This window comes from Lemur catta, chromosome 11 (assembly GCF_020740605.2).
Source record: "Lemur catta isolate mLemCat1 chromosome 11, mLemCat1.pri, whole genome shotgun sequence".
In the NCBI taxonomy this organism is placed as follows: domain Eukaryota; kingdom Metazoa; phylum Chordata; class Mammalia; order Primates; family Lemuridae; genus Lemur; species Lemur catta.
Genome location: NC_059138.1, coordinates 38,780,084 through 38,798,099, shown reverse-complemented (window position 1 = coordinate 38,798,099; position 18,016 = coordinate 38,780,084). Strand labels below are relative to the sequence as shown.

At 39.1% G+C, this 18,016-nt stretch overlaps 2 protein-coding genes across 4 annotated transcripts in view; one reads left to right on the top strand and one right to left on the bottom strand.

Moving 5' to 3' along the window:
• Positions 1–666: 666 nt before the first annotated feature.
• Positions 667–3,981, bottom strand: LOC123647296 (motor neuron and pancreas homeobox protein 1-like). Its single transcript, XM_045564640.1, has one exon. It carries the CDS (start codon positions 3,278–3,280, stop codon positions 2,840–2,842), a length of 441 nt encoding a protein of 146 aa, XP_045420596.1. The 5' UTR covers positions 3,281–3,981; the 3' UTR covers positions 667–2,839.
• KMT2E (lysine methyltransferase 2E (inactive)) overlaps positions 2,956–18,016 on the top strand; it is a 98,526-nt gene continuing 83,465 nt past the window's right edge. Inside the window, exon 1 of one of the 3 annotated variants that reach the window (XM_045564627.1) lies at positions 2,956–3,285. The gene's annotated coding sequence lies outside the window, so the exon portion shown is untranslated. The remainder of the gene's footprint in view (positions 3,286–18,016) is intronic. The other 2 variants (XM_045564625.1, XM_045564629.1) reach the window with 2 other exon arrangements.

Here is an 18,016-nt window from a genome sequence, read left to right as displayed (position 1 = left end):
CCAAAAAGAAAAAGAAAAAAAAAAAAAAAGCTTTGAATGTTAAATGCGTCGTACTAAATATTTACATTCAGTTACTTAGTAACTGAAAAAAGAAATCCACAAAACTAGTAAGGATTTAAGGATACACAAATGAATTAAGAACCCAATCTTATTTTCAAACTACGAAGAGCCTAAAACTAAGCCTAAAGGAAACAGCACAACCTTGACCTCAGGTTCTTTTCACAACCAGCAAGCATTTCCTCCTAGCACCAAATGTATGTGTTCTGCCAAAAAGCAAACCAGATTTTACATGCAAATGTCTCTGTTGAATAATTCCCCACTCTCAACACGACTCAAGGGGAGAAGCCTTTAAAGAATCTTCTTTAGCTATGATTTGGCTACTGTAACTAGTTTGGTCGAGTAGAAATAAGGAAAAATAAACTTAGTCTACCTTACACCAAAACAGCCAGAAGCAGGAGGCACTCCAGCAATAGAACAAAGGCACAGAGGAATGTAATAGCATAGCACTCTTGAGATGGTGTGCTAAAACAAATGCACACCATCTCAAGGGTATGTGCTATGTGAAACCAGTACGATTATCCAGAAGCAGGAGGTTTTGAACTGCTGGAGATTTTCACTTATTAAGGTTTCAAAAAATTAAAAGCATACGTCATACTACTGCAAGAGTGCTTTGAAGAGGTAGGCTTTAATATTTCATAATGGTGCAGGAACCTCTGGTAAATAATATTTACCAGAACTGCTTACAACTCCATCTTTTATTTTTTAAAACCATAAAAGAACAAGATAAAGACAGCACAGAAAGTATTGAAAACAGCCTTACAACTTCATACAGATTAAAAACTAGTTTCCATTCTGTATTAATGTCTATATTTTTAAAACAGTAAATCCTACTGATAAGATTACACATTCTTATAGGATGTACAAATAGGGAGGATGCTAGAAGAAATAAGAGAAAGTACAAAAGGAATAGAAAGTTTGAAAGGGGCCCTTAAATTCATATGGCATAGTCCTTGGCTGCTTGTACCTTTTAAGCAATTAATGTGTTCCTAGGTGTTATTTACACCTTTACACTCGTTTCCAAACTTTGGAATTATCTTTCTATTGAAATCTGAGAAGCTTTACGTTTTCTCATTAAAAAAACCGGATTCTTCCTCAACGTTGTGCCCCTAGGAGCTAGTCTCTCCTTGCCACACATCCCAGGGGCCCTCAGGGACTCCACAGTTCAGGGACCTACCACCTTACGCAAGTATGCTTCGCAAGGAGAAAAGCAGGTAGGAAAACAGGGCGCTAAACCTTCTCCACCAACACAAGGAGTGTCCTCCGGGGGCTTTCCCCCCAGGAGCCGCCGCCGTTCTGCAGCAGGGGGAGGGGAAGCTCTTTCAAACAGTCATCTCTTCCTCCTCAGGCCGCCAACGCCGACCGCACCACCGTCTCCTCCGCCCAAGCCCGGTTCCCTCCCCCGCCCCAGCCTGGGTCTGAGCCAAACCCCACAGGAATGCAGCCCGGTCACATGCGCTGCGGCGGCGGTGGACGTGCCTCTCCCCCCGCGCCCCAAGGAGACCCAGCGCCATCTTGCCCTGACGCAGTTACAAAAGTTACGGGAGAAAGCTGGTCTCCTAGTCCGCGCCAGCGCCCCAAAGTTTCGCAGAGGCCGAGCCAGGGCCCTCACCTCGCGCAGGGAGAGGAGAAAATGGTCAGGGAGAGCCTTGCGATTCCCTTCGCCACTGCTTGGGTTCCACATCAGCCGCGGCAGCAACGATCCCCATCGTCACTTCTCCCTCTCTGCCTTTGCAACAGCCTCCCCCTACGCCTTCGGCCCCACCCGCTGCTGCAGGATGAGGTCATCACTAGCCAATAACGACGCGCCCAACAGGCCACGTCGGGCACCGATTGGCTGCCGAGAGCGACTCTGCCTCTCCCCACTCAGCTTACCAAGCGCTCTGGGTCGCTGTGGGGCAGAGGGAAGACGGAAACCGCCATTTCGGGGAAAAGACCCTGAAAACAAGAGCCGGAATCGCCGTGTCATTTTTAAGGGGGAAACCCTTGTTTTATTCTTTGGTCCTCCCCCATTTTTCTTCGAGATAACTGTCTCACTGTCCCTCCCTCGTTTAATCACCGCCACATAAGGAATTCCCGCTCCCCTCCCCGTACACTGTCCCGCCGGCGGGGAAATCCTTCCCCGGGGCCAAGAGAAGTATACGAGGCAGCAACGGCAACTGCACCGACGGCAACAGCAGCTTTTTACCCCGATACACGGTGGCAGGGAGGCGACGTTGACGGTGGCTGTATTTTTCCTGCTGCTTCTCCCCCCGACCGCTTCCGTTTCTTGCTCCTCCATCGAGACGGCACTGGACTCGCCAGCTCCGCTTTTATCCGGTGCCCGGAGCCTGCGCACTGGAGCCTACTCAGCCCCTAGTGGGCGTCGAGTGACACCCGAACCGGGTTCACCCTGCGCCGGAGGCCAGACTGGGTGGGGAGGAGGGGGAAAGAACAGGGGAGACGGGGCTGAGGGGTTTTTGGAGGTGGGAGTAAGTGCATCGCTTTCGGAGGGAGATAGGAGGGGGCTCGTCCGCAGGCCCTGCTGTCACTCTCCTTCCACCCAGAGTGGCGTGCCCAAGCTCACCTAGATCCAGACTTCAGGGCTACTGCGGGAAAGAAGTAAAGAACCAATCCCACCAAATACCGAAACTTCCCCAAACCTTGGGTGAATTGTTGAATGCATCTATTCTGAAAAAGACAGAGATCTGGTCACCTCACTGCCTCCGGTTTGCTATCCTCGAGCCTCCCTGGAGAGGCAACGGCGGGCGGCAGCCCACAAGCAAAATGGCGGCGGAAAGCTTCATCCCCTCCCCCTCTGCCCCTGCGGAGCGGGGCGGGCGGGCCCCGTGCACTTGCCGCCGCGGCCGCCGCCGCCGCCGCCGCCGCGGCCGCCGCCGCCGTCGCCGCCATTTTCCCAGAGCGAGCGGCAGTGACACTGAGCGGGCGCAGGGGGCCGAGTCGGAGACGGTGCCTGAGTTCGGGAGCGGCAACAGAGGGGGCTAAGACACTCGGAGCAGCCTTGCCGTCTTCTCTGCGTTCCTGTTGACTGCCTGGGTGCCCCCTCCCCTGACTCCTCGGTTCCTGGTGAAGAGGCTGCGCGCTGCTGTTTGGGGAAGGGGTGTGTGGAGCCGGGTCTTCTGTCCGCAGTGGCTGCTGTCTGGGGGTCGCCTAATCGCGGAGGTGTGGAGACTCCTTCGGGGTCGAGCACATAACGGGGTTCGGGTGTCTGGTGTGTGAACATCACAGGTCAGTGCCTGTCGTCTCCGTGGGAGTTCCTGGGGTTTGCGGGGAAGGGGCACTTGGGTTTCCAGTGGGGAGGGAGTCTCTCATCTTTATCCTTCGGCGGCGACAGTCGACGTTGACTCTCAGGTGTCTTTGCCGGGGCAAGACGTTGCTTGTTCAAATCGAATTTATCCTTTCTCTTCCCTGTCCCTAGAAATGGAGCATTATGGCGGGTTTTAAGGTTGGGGAAGGGGAAACTGGCAGTTAAACCCCCTTGAGAGTGGGAGTTAGGGAGGGGGCGCACTCCTCATTGGCAGCGGGTTAAGGCCGCTAGAGTGAGGAGGGAGGCTGGCGACTGTTAGCGGGGCTGTGTGGAGTGGTCCTCGGAGCTGCCGGGGCTCCCTTTTCTCAACCGCGTCTGGTTCAGGTGCTGAACAGCCGTATAGGCCCCATTTTCTTCTTTTTCCATGTCTTGACCGGCAGTCTCTGGTGTATGTTCTCTTCAATACGAAGGGGGTTAAAAGAACGCCCTGGGCATCTCTCTTTGTGGGAGAGCGAGACAGCTCCTCATCCTCTCCGGGAGAGGGTGAACCCGCCCCTGAGGTGGTCACCCCAGTACCCAGCCTTCTCAGTCTCCTCCCCCACTCCTCTTGCATTACCGCCGTCCTTTACTGTGCCGGAGCCTTAGAATCCACAATATGGCTCATTTTGGAAAAGCTTATTTTGACCAAGGGGTTGGCACAAACCCTGTGGCAGCAGACACAGATGAGAAACAAACGGTTCACTGTGCTAAACGGGGGAGGGGGGAGAGAAAAAAACAATCCAGGCTGCTCTCTTGCACTGGGCTTAGTTCCGTATAGATCCGTCCTTGCTGGGCTGTCTTAAGAATGGTACAATTTAAAGTCAAAGAGAAGTCGCTTGAGTTACCTCTGGAGTAAACCCCGTTTTGCCTGTTTTAGTCCCTTTTTAGAGATGTGAATAACGTAAGGTGTTTGGAGTTCTGGAGACCTTGGAGAGAATTAAGTGAGGTGCATTCAACTCTAGGCTGGAGACATCCACGCCTAATTGGAAAATAGTCCGTTTTCTCCTTTAATTTCTGAGGTGGGGAGTAAAAACTGAAATTTCCCTCTTTTGTCCTTTACAGATTCTAAAAATGGCGGCCCCAGGCTGATGTTGTGGTAATCTAATCAGCTCGGGTCCTCCACACCCCATGCAGTGCGTTTGTCTGCAGCATATTACAGGCTTATTATGTTTACATGAAAAGACTAGGCTTTTTTTTCTTTCCCGAGCCGTTTACAAAAATGTGTTGATTTTACTGCAAATGACAATGCTGTGTTTTAGCTGATTAATTTTATTGGTTTTTTCCTGAGAGGCCAATAAAATGACTACACTTTTCAAAAAAAATGAAAGCACTCAGGTAGCCTTGGAAATTTCAGTGGTGATGATAAATGCTCTTAAACATTAAAAAAAATTATTTGGCTACTAATAATTTTTCGGTTTAATCCAACCATCTTTTATTCGATATGCCAAAGTAAATTAAAATGTTTGGTAAGTGTGTAAGTGCAACATATTTTGCATGATTCGGATGTTTTAATCTAGAGTTAAACATTTCCCATCCAACTCTTGGCCAATTTTGTGAATTTTGGTTTTTGTATTCTGTTTCAGGTTAAATTTTAGGGAGCTATACAAACAAGTCTAAACCTGTTACTTCATTGGATGTAGAGATGCTGTTCTTCCCACTGTTATATTTTGCATCCACTTTTCCAATGTATTTAAGCTTTTCCTAAGAAATTTCAGAGTTGACGGAGTATTTGGCAAAGTGAGGCTCCATACTTTACTGCCTTTGAAAATTGTGTTTTAGCATACTATCATCATTATGTAAGTAAGAAGTAAGGCTTTGATTCTTGATTTTTTTCCCCCAGACATGCCCATTTACCTATTATGGGATTGTGGAATTTAGTCTGTTTTAATAGACCTTAAATAAAAACATTACCATAATAGGGTCTTGATTCCATTTTATGCTATTTTCAGAAGCCTATAGACTGAGGCTGAATATTAAATGTCAGGTATCATTTAACTGTATTTTTAAAAGTGTGATGAGAATTCATTTCCGTAGTGGGAGGTCGATCTTCTTTCTGGGTTGAACTAAGCAGTGAGATATGATTGGGCCATTAGTGGCATTTAATGACCATTCTGACTGTGCAACAACTGAAAGATGCATGTCTTTCAATCTTAGTAGTACTAAGAAAGGTTGGAGGGTATGCACCCTTTTGGAACTCTTTTATTCCATTGTAGATAACTTAGGGCAGTATTTATTTCACATGGTGAATATATGAACTAGGTTGATGATAAGGTTCTATTCTGCAGAATGATTATGGAAAAGACTGGCTTAGGGATTTTGTACATACCAGTGAGTTTCATCATGGAAGACTGAGCACACAACCTTACTTAGGCTTTGAAATATTTTATTATAAAATGAAATGTTGGTGGGTGGTGGGAGAGTTTGTATAGGGATCTTGGGTCGGGGTGGTTGGGTTCTGTGGTTCAGAAGTTTGGTACTTTAGACTTACTATTCAATGTACGAAATCAGTATATTCTTATAAATTTGACTTATGTAGCCATAGGAGGAAACACTGTCTATGCCCATGTTTTTCTTGATAGTGACCTTGGTCAGGTCTAGACACACAAAGCAATTGGATTTATTTGCCTTCAAACAAAAAATACCAGGTTAGAAATAAGAAAACCTGCCTTCGATCTACCAGCTTTCTTCATACTGGCTTTCTTTATTTCTTTGGGTTTTCTTTCTTTCTTTTTGTTGTTTATATGGATGTTTTGGTTCCTATAAAATGAAACTTTTTTTTTTAAAGTATTGTGCCTTATTTTCAATGGTTACTTTATAAATAACGTGGCTATAAATGTTTGTGTTTTTTGTCAATTGACTATGTATGTTTTAAGTTAGGATTGTCTAGGCAAATTTGTTAAAAGGTTGGGCATAATTTTTGTTTCCAGAGTTTTGAAACATTTGGTCCCTTGGGGGAAAACTAGTCAAATGGTCTTTGTTCTTACGATGGCTGAGTTTGAAGGATTAGTTGTTTATCTGTTTAAGTGGATTTGTAGAAAACTGTAATGTAATTGGAGAGTAAATTTTATTTTTAGAGAGCACATTTTGATCATACTTCCCTGTTGTCAGTGTAAATTAAAGGATCCCTTTGATCCCAATTTAAGTTTAAAACCTTTGCAGGTCTCCATTTCCCTTCAACTCTATGGAACTGTTACCTTTCCTACAATTTTGACTTGTTTGACTTACTCACACCATCCAGCCAGAGAATCTTTGCCATATATATACCACAGTAAGCTCTAGGACTTCTTGGTCTAAAAAGGAGGAAGTATGGAGGAAAGCTAATAAATTAGGAGAAATTCTTCCCCTCAATACATATCTTAGTGGTCTTAGGGGAATTATAACTTCTTACATTGGCTTCTTAATTTCTCATTTTCATGCATAAATCTCTTAAACCTATGGTGTTTTTTTTTTTTTTTTTTTTTTTTGAGACAGAGTCTCGCTTTGTTGCCCGGGCTAGAGTAAGTGCCGTGGCATCAGCCTAGCTCACAGCAACCTCAAACTCCTAGGGTTCAGCGATCCTCCTGCCTCAGCCTCCCGGATAGCTGGGACTACAGGCATGTGCCACCATGCCCGGCTAATTTTTTCTATATAGATTTTTAGCTGTCCAAATCATTTCTTTCTATTTTTGGTAGAGACGGGGTCTCACTCTTGCTCAGGCTGGTCTCGAACTCCTGACCTCGAGCGATCCACCCGCCTCGGCCTTCCAGAGTGCTAGGATTACAGGTGTGAGCCACCGCGCCCGGCTATGGTTTTATTTTGATAGGTGTATTATCTGTAAACACTAACAGCTGTTTTTCTGGAAGTTACCCACTGGGACTTAAATACATACTACCATAATGTATTTTAAATGTTATATAAAATCAACAATATTTGAAGAGCTATCAGAACTGCTTAGGGAATATTAGTATGCAGTTTTCTCAAAAGATACTGTATTTATTATTTTGAAAATATTTTAATGTATGATAGCTTTTATCGCTAAAGGATTTATTCTTGGCAGATGGTAGATGCCCAGTTATTTCTTGAATGTAAAGCTTTTATTTAAACAAACACATTTATATCTCAAATACTTAGTTCCTTGTCATGTTTTAGAATAAATGTTAAATACTTGTATTCTCTGAGACTTTTTAATATCGAGTATAGACTTACTTTACTTATGGTAAAATTCCTTTTTGTGTTGACTTGCAGAATAACAAATATTATTTGAAATATTGCTGGGTGAATGTTACTAGCTTTTAGGCTGGGTTTAAAGTCGGAGTGGCTCAAATTTAGCGTTTTGTAATCTGCAAATGTTGGGAGGAGGCTTATATTTTTCTTAGTATTGAAAGAATAATTTTTTGTATTACCTAAAATTTTATTTAATGTGTAGAGCAGTATTTGTGGTTAAAAATTGTTTTCTGCGCTAAATTGGAAGTAGAGAATTTTTAACTAAAAATCTTGCTATTGCTATTGAACAGTGAGTATTTTACTGTATATTAAGTGATGCAAAGAAATTTTGTTTTGTAACTGTGAACTTTTATGCTAAGTGTTACATTAAAAATCAAATGATGGTGACCCAGACTGAGTTAGATCTGTTTTTTTTATATCTTTAAGGATATGAGAAGTTTTTATTAACTGTTAGTTACTAGGATGCTTTTTACTTAAGTCAGAATCAGGAAAAGAGTTGGTCTTTTTTTAATTTTTAAAAAAAAATTTTCATTTTATTTCATTTGTTGTACAGACAGGTCTCACTATGTTACCCAGGCTGGTTTTGAACTCCTGGCCTCAAGGGATCCTCCCACCTTGGCTCCCCAGAGTGCTGGGATTACCAGCATGAGCCACTTCACCTGGCCAGATTTTACAGTTTTATTGGAAATTTCATTTGGTTAGTTATCAAAACTATTTAAGTTCTTTGGGATGTTGAACATTTTTAATGCAACAGGTCAACCAAGACTTTTTTAATGGGTTGTATTAAGATGCCACTAAAACAGACATTATGCCTTTTAATGAATAATTAACCTATAATGTAATAACTTGAGTAAATAATTGACTACTTATCCATAATTTTTAATTACAATATTTATTTTTGCATCTTAAAACTGTTTCAAATGTGAAATCTGGGTTTAAGAAAGGACCTGTGTACAAATCAACTTGAGAAACAAAATGATTCATGTAGAGCTTGCTTTTTTTTTTTTCTGAGACACTGTGGCTCTGTTGCCAGGGCTGAGTGCCATGGCGTCAGCCTAGCTTATAGCAACCTCAAACTCCTGGGCTTAAGCTATCCTCCTGTCTCAGCCTCCCGAGTAGCTGGGACTACAGGCACATGCCACCATGCCTGGATAACTTTTTCTATTTTTAGTTACCTGGCTAATTTTTTTTTTTTTCTATTTTTAGTAGAGACAGGGTCTCGCTCTTGCTCAGGCTGCTCTGGAACTGCTGAGCTTAAGCAATCCTCCTGCCTTGACCTCCCAGACTGCTAGGATTATAGGCTTGAGCCACCACACCTGGCCATGTAGCTTTCTTTAGTCATATTTTTATAACAATTGGGGAAGAAGGGTAATTTTCTAGCAACTCTTAGATTGCTTAACTTAGAGTTAATCCAAAGGAAGAAACATTGTTGGTCTTGAAGTTCATTATTGAGAAAGATAATATTGAGTAATCACACCTGTGTCAGCCAAGTTGGTTGCAGCATTTAAGGTCTGAGCCTGTGGCAGAAAGCTAGGATATGACAGTGGAATTGAATGTGTAAGATAATTTTAAAATTCACATAATCATCTTGTCTAACATTTTATTTGAGACCAATAAAAGTTCAATTTTTTTTTTGCTTTATGTTGAGTTTTGTTTTCAAAGTGTATTTAAAATATAATTAAACTTAAAGACTTAGAATTTATCCTGATAAATTATTTTAAACTTATTTGAGTTAAACAAGTTTAAAGATTAAATATGTTTTCCCATTTTTCTCACTGGTTTAAGGTCAAGCATAGTCTCAGTGGTTTTTAGCAAAAAGTGAGGAAAATGGTGAAAAAAGTTAACCATTACCACTTAGGATATTGTCAGGAAAACACTGTTTTGGCTTCTCAAAGGTTCACATATTAGGAGAATGTATATGAGAAAGATACACTGTTCTAATGTTTTTGCTTTCTTATTTCACAGACAATAAATGTAAGTTTCTGTTTTCAAGTTTACAGATAGATACCTTGAATTTCTCTTATTATCTTGCTCTGTATACCATTAAAAGAAAGACAAGGTTCAGGAATTTGAAAACCCATTTCTCTTTAAAGAAAGTGGCTAAGATGGGAAGATTCTTGATATGGCTTATTTGAATAGTTAGGACTGAGCTCTAGTAGCCATAAATGGGCCTGGGGGGTGGCACTGAGGTTGGTCTGATACATAGTAACTCTTATCCAAAAAATAAGATTGTTCTATTTGCAATTATTTGTTTTTCTGCTTCTTAATAAATGAAGGTTGAATTGACAGGGTATACATCTTACATCATTAAGCCTCCACTGAAACAATATTTTTGAAGCACAGACAAAAGATGAATTTGAGTAGCTACTCTTTTCCTGGCATCGAGGATACCTAGAGAGATAAGATTATCCCTGCCTGGGGGAAGTTCATAGTTTATTTCTGCCTCTCAAAAGGCTACTGTTTTGGGGTTTTTTTGGATGCAAGGAACAGAAATCAGCTGTAGGTAGCTTAAGTAAAGTATTTCTTATAAGTTTGTGGGGAAATCTCATAGAATTCATCTGAAGAAAGTACAGATGGACCTCACAGGAATTGGCAAGGTGTCAGAGAGCCACTAGTTCCTATCTTGATCCTTCTAATTATCTGAGACTGGTTAAGGAGATGGTGGTGGGGTGAATATTTATGGTGTGTGGAGGGGAGTTTCCTTGGATGCAGAGCAAGAGAAAGACGTCTCTAATTCGTCTGAAAACAACTGTCTTTTGTTAGGGATGTTCAAATGTACTAGGGAGAGCCTCCAAAACTAAATAATTGATATATCAAACTGATGATCCCATTTTTTAAATTAAAAAATGTACACAAACATAATGTTGAGGAATGCTTACAAAAAAGCAAGGTTTTTTTCACTTTTTATTTTAAAATAATTTCAGATTTACAGAAAAGTTACGTGAGTAGTACAAATAACTGCCTTATATCCTTTACCCAGGCCACCCAATTTGTAACATGTTACTACATTTGCTTTTTAATTTTCTCTATACATACACATTTTTTTCTGTACCATTTGTGAGTAGGGTGCATACATCATGTGCTTTTATACCGCTTAATACTTAAGTATGAATTTCCTAAGAATAAGCCTGTTTTCTTATGTAATCAGAGTAGTTATCAAATTCAGAAAATTTAGCATTGATGTAACACTTTATGGTGCATATTCCAGTTTCATCAGTTGTTCCAGTCATGCCCTCTATTGGCATGTTTTTTCTGGTGCAATAGCTAATCCAGGGTCATAGATTGCATTTAGTTCTTCTGTTTCTTTAGTCTCTTTTACTGTCTTTCATGACATTGGAGGGATTATTAATTATACAGTGCCCCTCAGTTTGGGTTTGTCTGAGGTTTCTTCATCATTCAGATCATACATTTTTGGCTGGTATATTAGATAAATGATATGTGTTTTTCTGTCATCTGAAGGTACATGATGTTTGTTTGCCCTTTACCAATATGTTCATTTTGATTGCTTGCTTAAGGTGTTGAATAGTTTCTCTTTTGTATAGTTACTGTTTTTCATTTTGCCATTATTAGTTTGTGGGGAGATACTTAGAGATTATTTAAATATCTTATTTAACTTTCTTCTCCTAGATTTAGCATCTATTGATGATTCTTGCCTGGATACATTTTTACCATATTGGTTGTAAATATACCAAGGCTTTTAACAATGATTTGCTAATTGGGATTGTGGGAGTTTTTGTTTTCTTAGTTTTCTCTAATGCATATGGGTTGCTTTTGTAATCACAACAAATATAAAACATTTTAAGGAAGAAAGTGTAGGTAAGTTAGATAGTACATGGATAGTCCTGCACAGTTTTCTAGACAAATGGGATTTAAAATAATTTCCTGGATGCTGATCTAATTTGAAATCCAGAACACAGAAATTAAGTACTTAGATTGTTGAAGTATTTAAAAAAAATGATGTGGTTCCAGTTTCTCATTTAGTCTTTAGAATTATTCCTGAGTAACTTATTAAATGAAAATTATTAATTGCTTTGGAAATTTTCAGAGAGCAGAAGAAGAAAATTTTGAGGCTTATAAATAGAGTGCAGATTATGCTCTCTAAAACTTAAAATTTTCTTCTGAGAAAAGTAAGATAATTATATTTAATTAATGAGATGATACTGTGGATACTTAGCATTTTGTAGGTGCTTTAAAAAAATTCATCTGAATTGACTGTGTCCAAATATGTCTTAACAGGTGAATGAAAGTTCAGTTTGTAGTACTACTAAATCGTATCTTAGCATTTAAATAAAGGATATTGTAAAAAGTACAACCCCATGATGAACGAGAGGGTTTTCTTTTAGGCCAGAACTCCCATCCTGGACGTGTAAAGTAGCACCTGAGTGAAATTAAGAAATTAAAGTTAGAATTGACTTGTGAGGTCTTTTAGTTAAATATTTCTGGTTGTGGCCCAAAGACCTCATGTATCATTTATATGGAGTGCTTATTAAAATGAACATTCCTGGGCCCTTTTCCAGACCTACATAATTACATCTTTAGAGTGGGGCTTGGAATCTAAATTTTAGAACTAGTTTCAGCTGATTTTTGTGTTCTAGCTCTTTGCTTTTATTTTATAAGGAAACTGAGCCCAGAGAAGTTAAATGATTTTGCCAAGGTCATATAGTTAGATAGTGGTTGCTTAGGGATTAAAATTTAGTCCTAATGGTTTTTATAAATCTTTGCCAAGAAGCCAAGCTTGTGCCTTGTCATGTGACAGACTCTGTTCACTGCTTCTGTGCTTCTAAGTTCGAGATGATTTCTTGGTTTCCATAACCCATGTGTTATTTGTATTAGGATCTTGAATTGAAATTACAGCAGTACCAGTTGGGATCCAGTTGTGGTGAGCCCTGAATGCCAGCATAAAGGAGTATGTACTTTATGGGAGATCTATTGAAAAATTTGCTTTGGGGAATGACATATGGGACGTGCTTATTTACCCCCTATAATTCTTAAGAAAGATTATGAAAATGATATATGCTTATTAAGTGTACTTAAAACACTACTACTTTCTCGAGACTGTATTGCATATAGGGCTTCAGAGTAGTAGAGATTCTAGAACCATAGCACTTTGGTTTGATGCACCTAAACCAGGTTGGATCACAGCGTAACCTTGGGCAAATTACTTACCTTTTTGTGTTTTAGTCTCTTGGTCTGAAAAATGGAGATGATAATAGAGCCTATTTCATAGGGTGGTTCTGAGAATACATTAAGTTAATGTGTGTGTGTAATCCTTAGTAAGCTGTACAGCTGTTTCTGCTGTAGTTGTTTCTGGAAAAAAGTAAATGTCTGGGCCGGGCGCGGTGGCTCACGCCTGTAATCCTAGCACTCTGGGAGGCCGAGGCGGGTGGATCGCTCGAGGTCAGGAGTTCGAGACCAGCCTGAGCAAGAGTGAGACCCCGTCTCTACTAAAAATAGAAACAAATTATCTGGCCAACTAAAAATATATATACAAAAAAAAAAAATTAGCCGGGCATGGTGGCACATGTCTGTAGTCCCAGCTACTCGGGAGGCTGAGGCAGTAGGATCGCTTAAGCCCAGGAGTTTGAGGTTGCTGTGAGCTAGGCTGACGCCACGGCACTCACTCTAGCCCGGGTAACAGAGTGAGACTGTGTCTCAACAACAACAACAACAAAAAAAGTAAATGTCTGACTCCCATCTATCTCTAAGTTCTCTCATATGTTAAGGTGATCACTATTTATAGTTTATGTATTTTTCTTGAAGTGTTTTATGTGGATAATGTAAAAGTTTTCTTAACCTTCATTTAATCAACCTACAGGATTAATATTCCTTATTTAAAAAATACTAATATTCATGCATATTTGGTGAACATAAACTACTCTGTGTTGCTTCTATCAGTTAATTGAATGCTTCTAGGAGTCATATGTTTGTTCCCAAATTGGCTAATTCCATTGTACTTGTATTGTGTTTATATTATTTGAGTAAATATTACATAGACCAATATAAATGAATGTGAAGAGAGAATTGTTTAAATAAAAACTAAGTTAAATGCTTTGGAAAACTTGATATAGGCAAATAAATTGCTGAAGAAAATTGTAGTCAAGTGAATTATAGGCAAGATAACTAAAAGATTATGGGGAAAAGTGATAAGTATCTAGAAGGAAATCTGCATTCATACTGCTCCATAAGTCTAGCGGATTTCTTACCCTGAAATAAAAATTAAAACCAAAAACAATGTATCGTGCATTATTGATATGGTTTATACAGGGATGAGAACCCAGAATTCTAGTCAGGTGAGCCATACGCAAAGAATACATTTTGGTTTGACACTAAAAAATTGATAAGGGTATTTTAAATTAAAGATACAATGTTAAAGGTATATATTATTTTCATAATTCTCCATGTTAACTGACTTTGATGAACTCAAACTTCTAGGCCCTATTCTATATATGTAAATTCAGATTTCTTTATTTTATGTGAAAGAAGATGGATCTTGCCATATACTGTAACTATTTTTTTCATTTTAGTATTTTGGAATCCAAAAATGCTATTTCAGAATCTGACTCTAGTTTGTCCGGTGGGGCTTATAGAACTCTGCTTGATGAAATGGCAGATTTCAAGTGCTTCTGGAACTGGAACTTACTACAATCCAAAAACCTTTATTATCTTGGGAGATTTAAATTGTACTTTTCTTTTTAAAGTGCATACTTAGAATGGATAGAAATTGTACCATTCTTAAGGACCTTTTGAACTCTGATGATATTATAAGTTAGATTCAATTAGGGACAAATAGTTGAATGCTTTCTTTGTAAAAAGCATCATAACTATCAAATTTGGCTTGTTGATCTTGCGCATACTGCTTCCTAAGGGAAGTAACTGATGACTGTGTTGGCTGATATCACCAGGGTAAGATTGTGGGGTTTTTCAAATTTAAGCCTGTAATTGGTATATTGTAACCTAGTTGCTGTGTGTTAACATTAGTCTGTTAGCTAATCTATCAATTGCTTTATCTTTGAATTCTAAGTTAAAACTGGCAGATCTTATGGAAATATTTGTTTGTGCCAAAAGACAAATGCTCTTCTATTGTGTACTTGCTTTAAGGATAACTGAGAAACTGGGATATTTATCATTTAAATTTGATCTAGGGTGATGGTGGAAGATATATTTAAAAACATTCTGTTGGCATGGCCTAAAATATCACTTACAAGAGTTTAAAATTTATACCTCTTCCTGTAGTAAATAGTTCATTAAAGATTTTGGGAAAAATATTTCTAGCTCAATCCCCAACTTCACACAGCAGTTTCTTCACGTTTCAGTGGCTTGTATAAATAAGAGTGGCTGATCAACTCAGTACAGTGGGTTATTTTTCATTTATATATCATTTCTTCACAGAAAGGTCTTTACAATGGGAAGTTTGAAAGTGAAAATGGGTATAGCTTATCTCATAGCAAATGTCTTGGTCCCTTATAGCACTCACTGTGTCTACGAACTTCATTCTTGACATTAATTTTTTCCTTTATTCTAAAATTTCTCAGTGATTATAAGCCTTGTTCAAGACAGGCTACTCTCAGAGTTAATAAAGTTTGCATATCTTGAGTATTTTTTCTAATAGATACTTAGATCTATTAATTCCATAGTTCATTTTTGAGAGTAAAGTGCATAGACAGTTTTTGCCCTAAGCTTCAACTCTCTAGTTGTAATATACTAGTCTTTTTCCATTTCTAGGTTTTTGTTTTTCTATTTATATTAATGTATGAAGAGGAGGAAAGCTGATTATTGGATACTGTAAGTCTTAGAAGTAAGACATTGGGGAAATGCTCTAGAACTAAACTCTTGAAGCATGAAAGTATTTATATGTAGTTTTTGTTTTAATTAATTTCGGTCCCTTGCTGATTTTATAGGTTGTTAAGTACTTAGAAATTAAGCTGTTCTTACTTTAGTCTTAAGATATTTATACCAACCTGAGAAAGAGTGAAACACTGTCTCTATAAAAAATAGAAAAATTAGCTGGCGTGGTGGTGGTGGTACATGCCTGTAGTCTCAGCTACTAGGGAGGCTGAGGCAGGAGGATGACTTGAGCCTAGAAGTGTGAGGTTGCACTGAGCTATGATGATGTCACTGCATCTAGCCCTGGTGGCAGATTAAGACCCTGTCTCAAAAAAAAAAAAATTTTTTTTAATAGTAAATATTTTAAATACATTTGGAATATTAAGATAATTTTTTAGATACAGTAATAGATTTGCTGATTTTTTACCATTTGAATGGCCTCAGTGGCCAACGGTATTGTGATTGTAATTGGTTAAATTATCATTGAATTCAGTAATGTGATTTTCATCTTTATTTCTAAGGGGCAAAGTAACTAATATTTGTAAATAAATGTCTACAGTGTATTAACATATCTTATTTACTCTGCACAGCACCTCTGCAAGGTAGATATTTTGCCTGTTTTTCATGAGAGGTGTAGAGAGACTGAAGATATTTCTTTGGGTCACATAACTAAAGAGTGGCTGATCAAGAATTTGAATTAAAGTTATTTGGAAATTTTTGTAGCTTTCTATTGATCCTTACAAAGGACTAATTCTTGACAAGGTAATGAGAATAAGGAAATCTTTTTTTTTTTTTTTTTTTGAGACAGAGTCTCGGTTTGTTGCCTGGGCTAGAGTGAGTGCCGTGGGGCTAGAGTGAGTGCTGTGGCGTCAGCCCAGCTCACAGCAACCTCAAACTCCTGGGCTTAAGCGATCTTACTGCCTCAGCCTCCCAAGTAGCTGGGACTACAGACATGCACCACCATGCCCGGCTAATTTTTTCTATATAGATTTTTAGTTGTCCAAATCATTTCTTTCTATTTTTGGTAGAGACGGGGGTCTCACTCTTGCTCACGCTGGTCTCGAACTCCTGACCTCGAGCGATCCATCTGCCTCGGCCTCCCAGAGTGCTAGGATTACAGGCGTGAGCCACCGTGCCCGGCCACTAGGAAATCTTTAATCAAAGGAAGTTACTTCAGAAAACTGCTCTAATGTACCTTTGATTATATTGATTGCCCTAGCTTATTTCAAGCATCTTAAAGGAAACTTAGTTTTGGTCATTGTTCATTTCCAAGCACGTAGAGCAGTATTGAGAACATAGTATATGCTCAATAAATATGTTGAATGGATTTGAATTGATTTTATTATATTTTGAAATAATAGAATAGTTGCTATAATCTGGGGAGGAAATGCTTAAACAACACTAAAGATTTCTTTCCTTCTTTAGAGGTGAGGTACTTAGAACTTGATGGTGACAAGCTGAAAGGGTTGTTGATTGTTGGAAGTTATTCAGATGATGAAGATGGCGGTGGGAGCCCTGGGACTGAAGAGGAATGAATCTTAAACACTAGGGAGGCACAAAAACTGTGTGACTGAATATAATAAGGAACTGGAGGAAAGAAGGATTAAAAAGAGAAATGAGATACTAATAAAAATGAAATGGAAGAGGTGTGTGGACAAGAAAGTTCCAGTTTGAAGCATTGATTTTTGAAGTGATGGCAGGTATTTGAATAGATACGCATCTTATAGATGGCTGGGAATAGTAAATCAAACAGAAATAAATGGTTGGATCCAAGACTGATAAGAGATTAATAATGTAATGAGGAAGACTGAACCTTGGGGGACAGCTATGTTAGTAACATTCTTCAGTGGCAGGTTTTGGTTTTTTTTAAAGATATGTTCATGTTCCTCTAAGGGAAAGAGGGCAGATTGAATGTATTATAGAAGGAAATTTGTGGTTTAATTAAGAATAACTTGGAAGCATGTCTTAGCCACTGAATTCCAGGCTTTGAGAGATAATATATAAATATGTCAGTTATTGCTGTGGAGTGAAGTAGATGATCTAATTGTGGAAGCTATACATCCAGCAGCTGTTTCAAAATAATAGTGTCAAAATATAAATCAGGAATTAAAACAACATAAGTAGTACATTCTTCGGGAGGTTAAGCGAAAAGATTAGTATGGAACAGGTCTTACAGCTGAAGCAGCCTTTTAAGATAACCTAGTCCTAGTCACATTGTTATTTATAGCTGAGGAAACAGTCCTCAGGAGGTTGGTCTACCAGATATCTTAAAGCTAGTTTTGTGATAAAAATGTCCAAGTTGGAAGGTTGGGAAGGCTTCAAGGAAGCATTGGTTCTTGAAGGTTTAATAAGATTTTTATTGGGTGGGAAAAGAAAGTAAAAGAAAATGACTTTAGGGAATATGAAGGGGAATGAACAAAGCATATGCCAACAGTAGCAATCCTTTAAAAGGATTTATATATTGAAGTATTAGTATGGAACAGAGTAACCTGATATAATGTCAAGATTAGGAACTTGACTTTAATTAATGTGAACTATAGTTTTTTGGAACAGGGCAAAGGTATGAAACTAGTGGCCTTTGAGGTATAACACATATTCTGTCCAATGTTGTAAGTAGTGGTTCTGTTAATAGAGTACTGGAGTGAA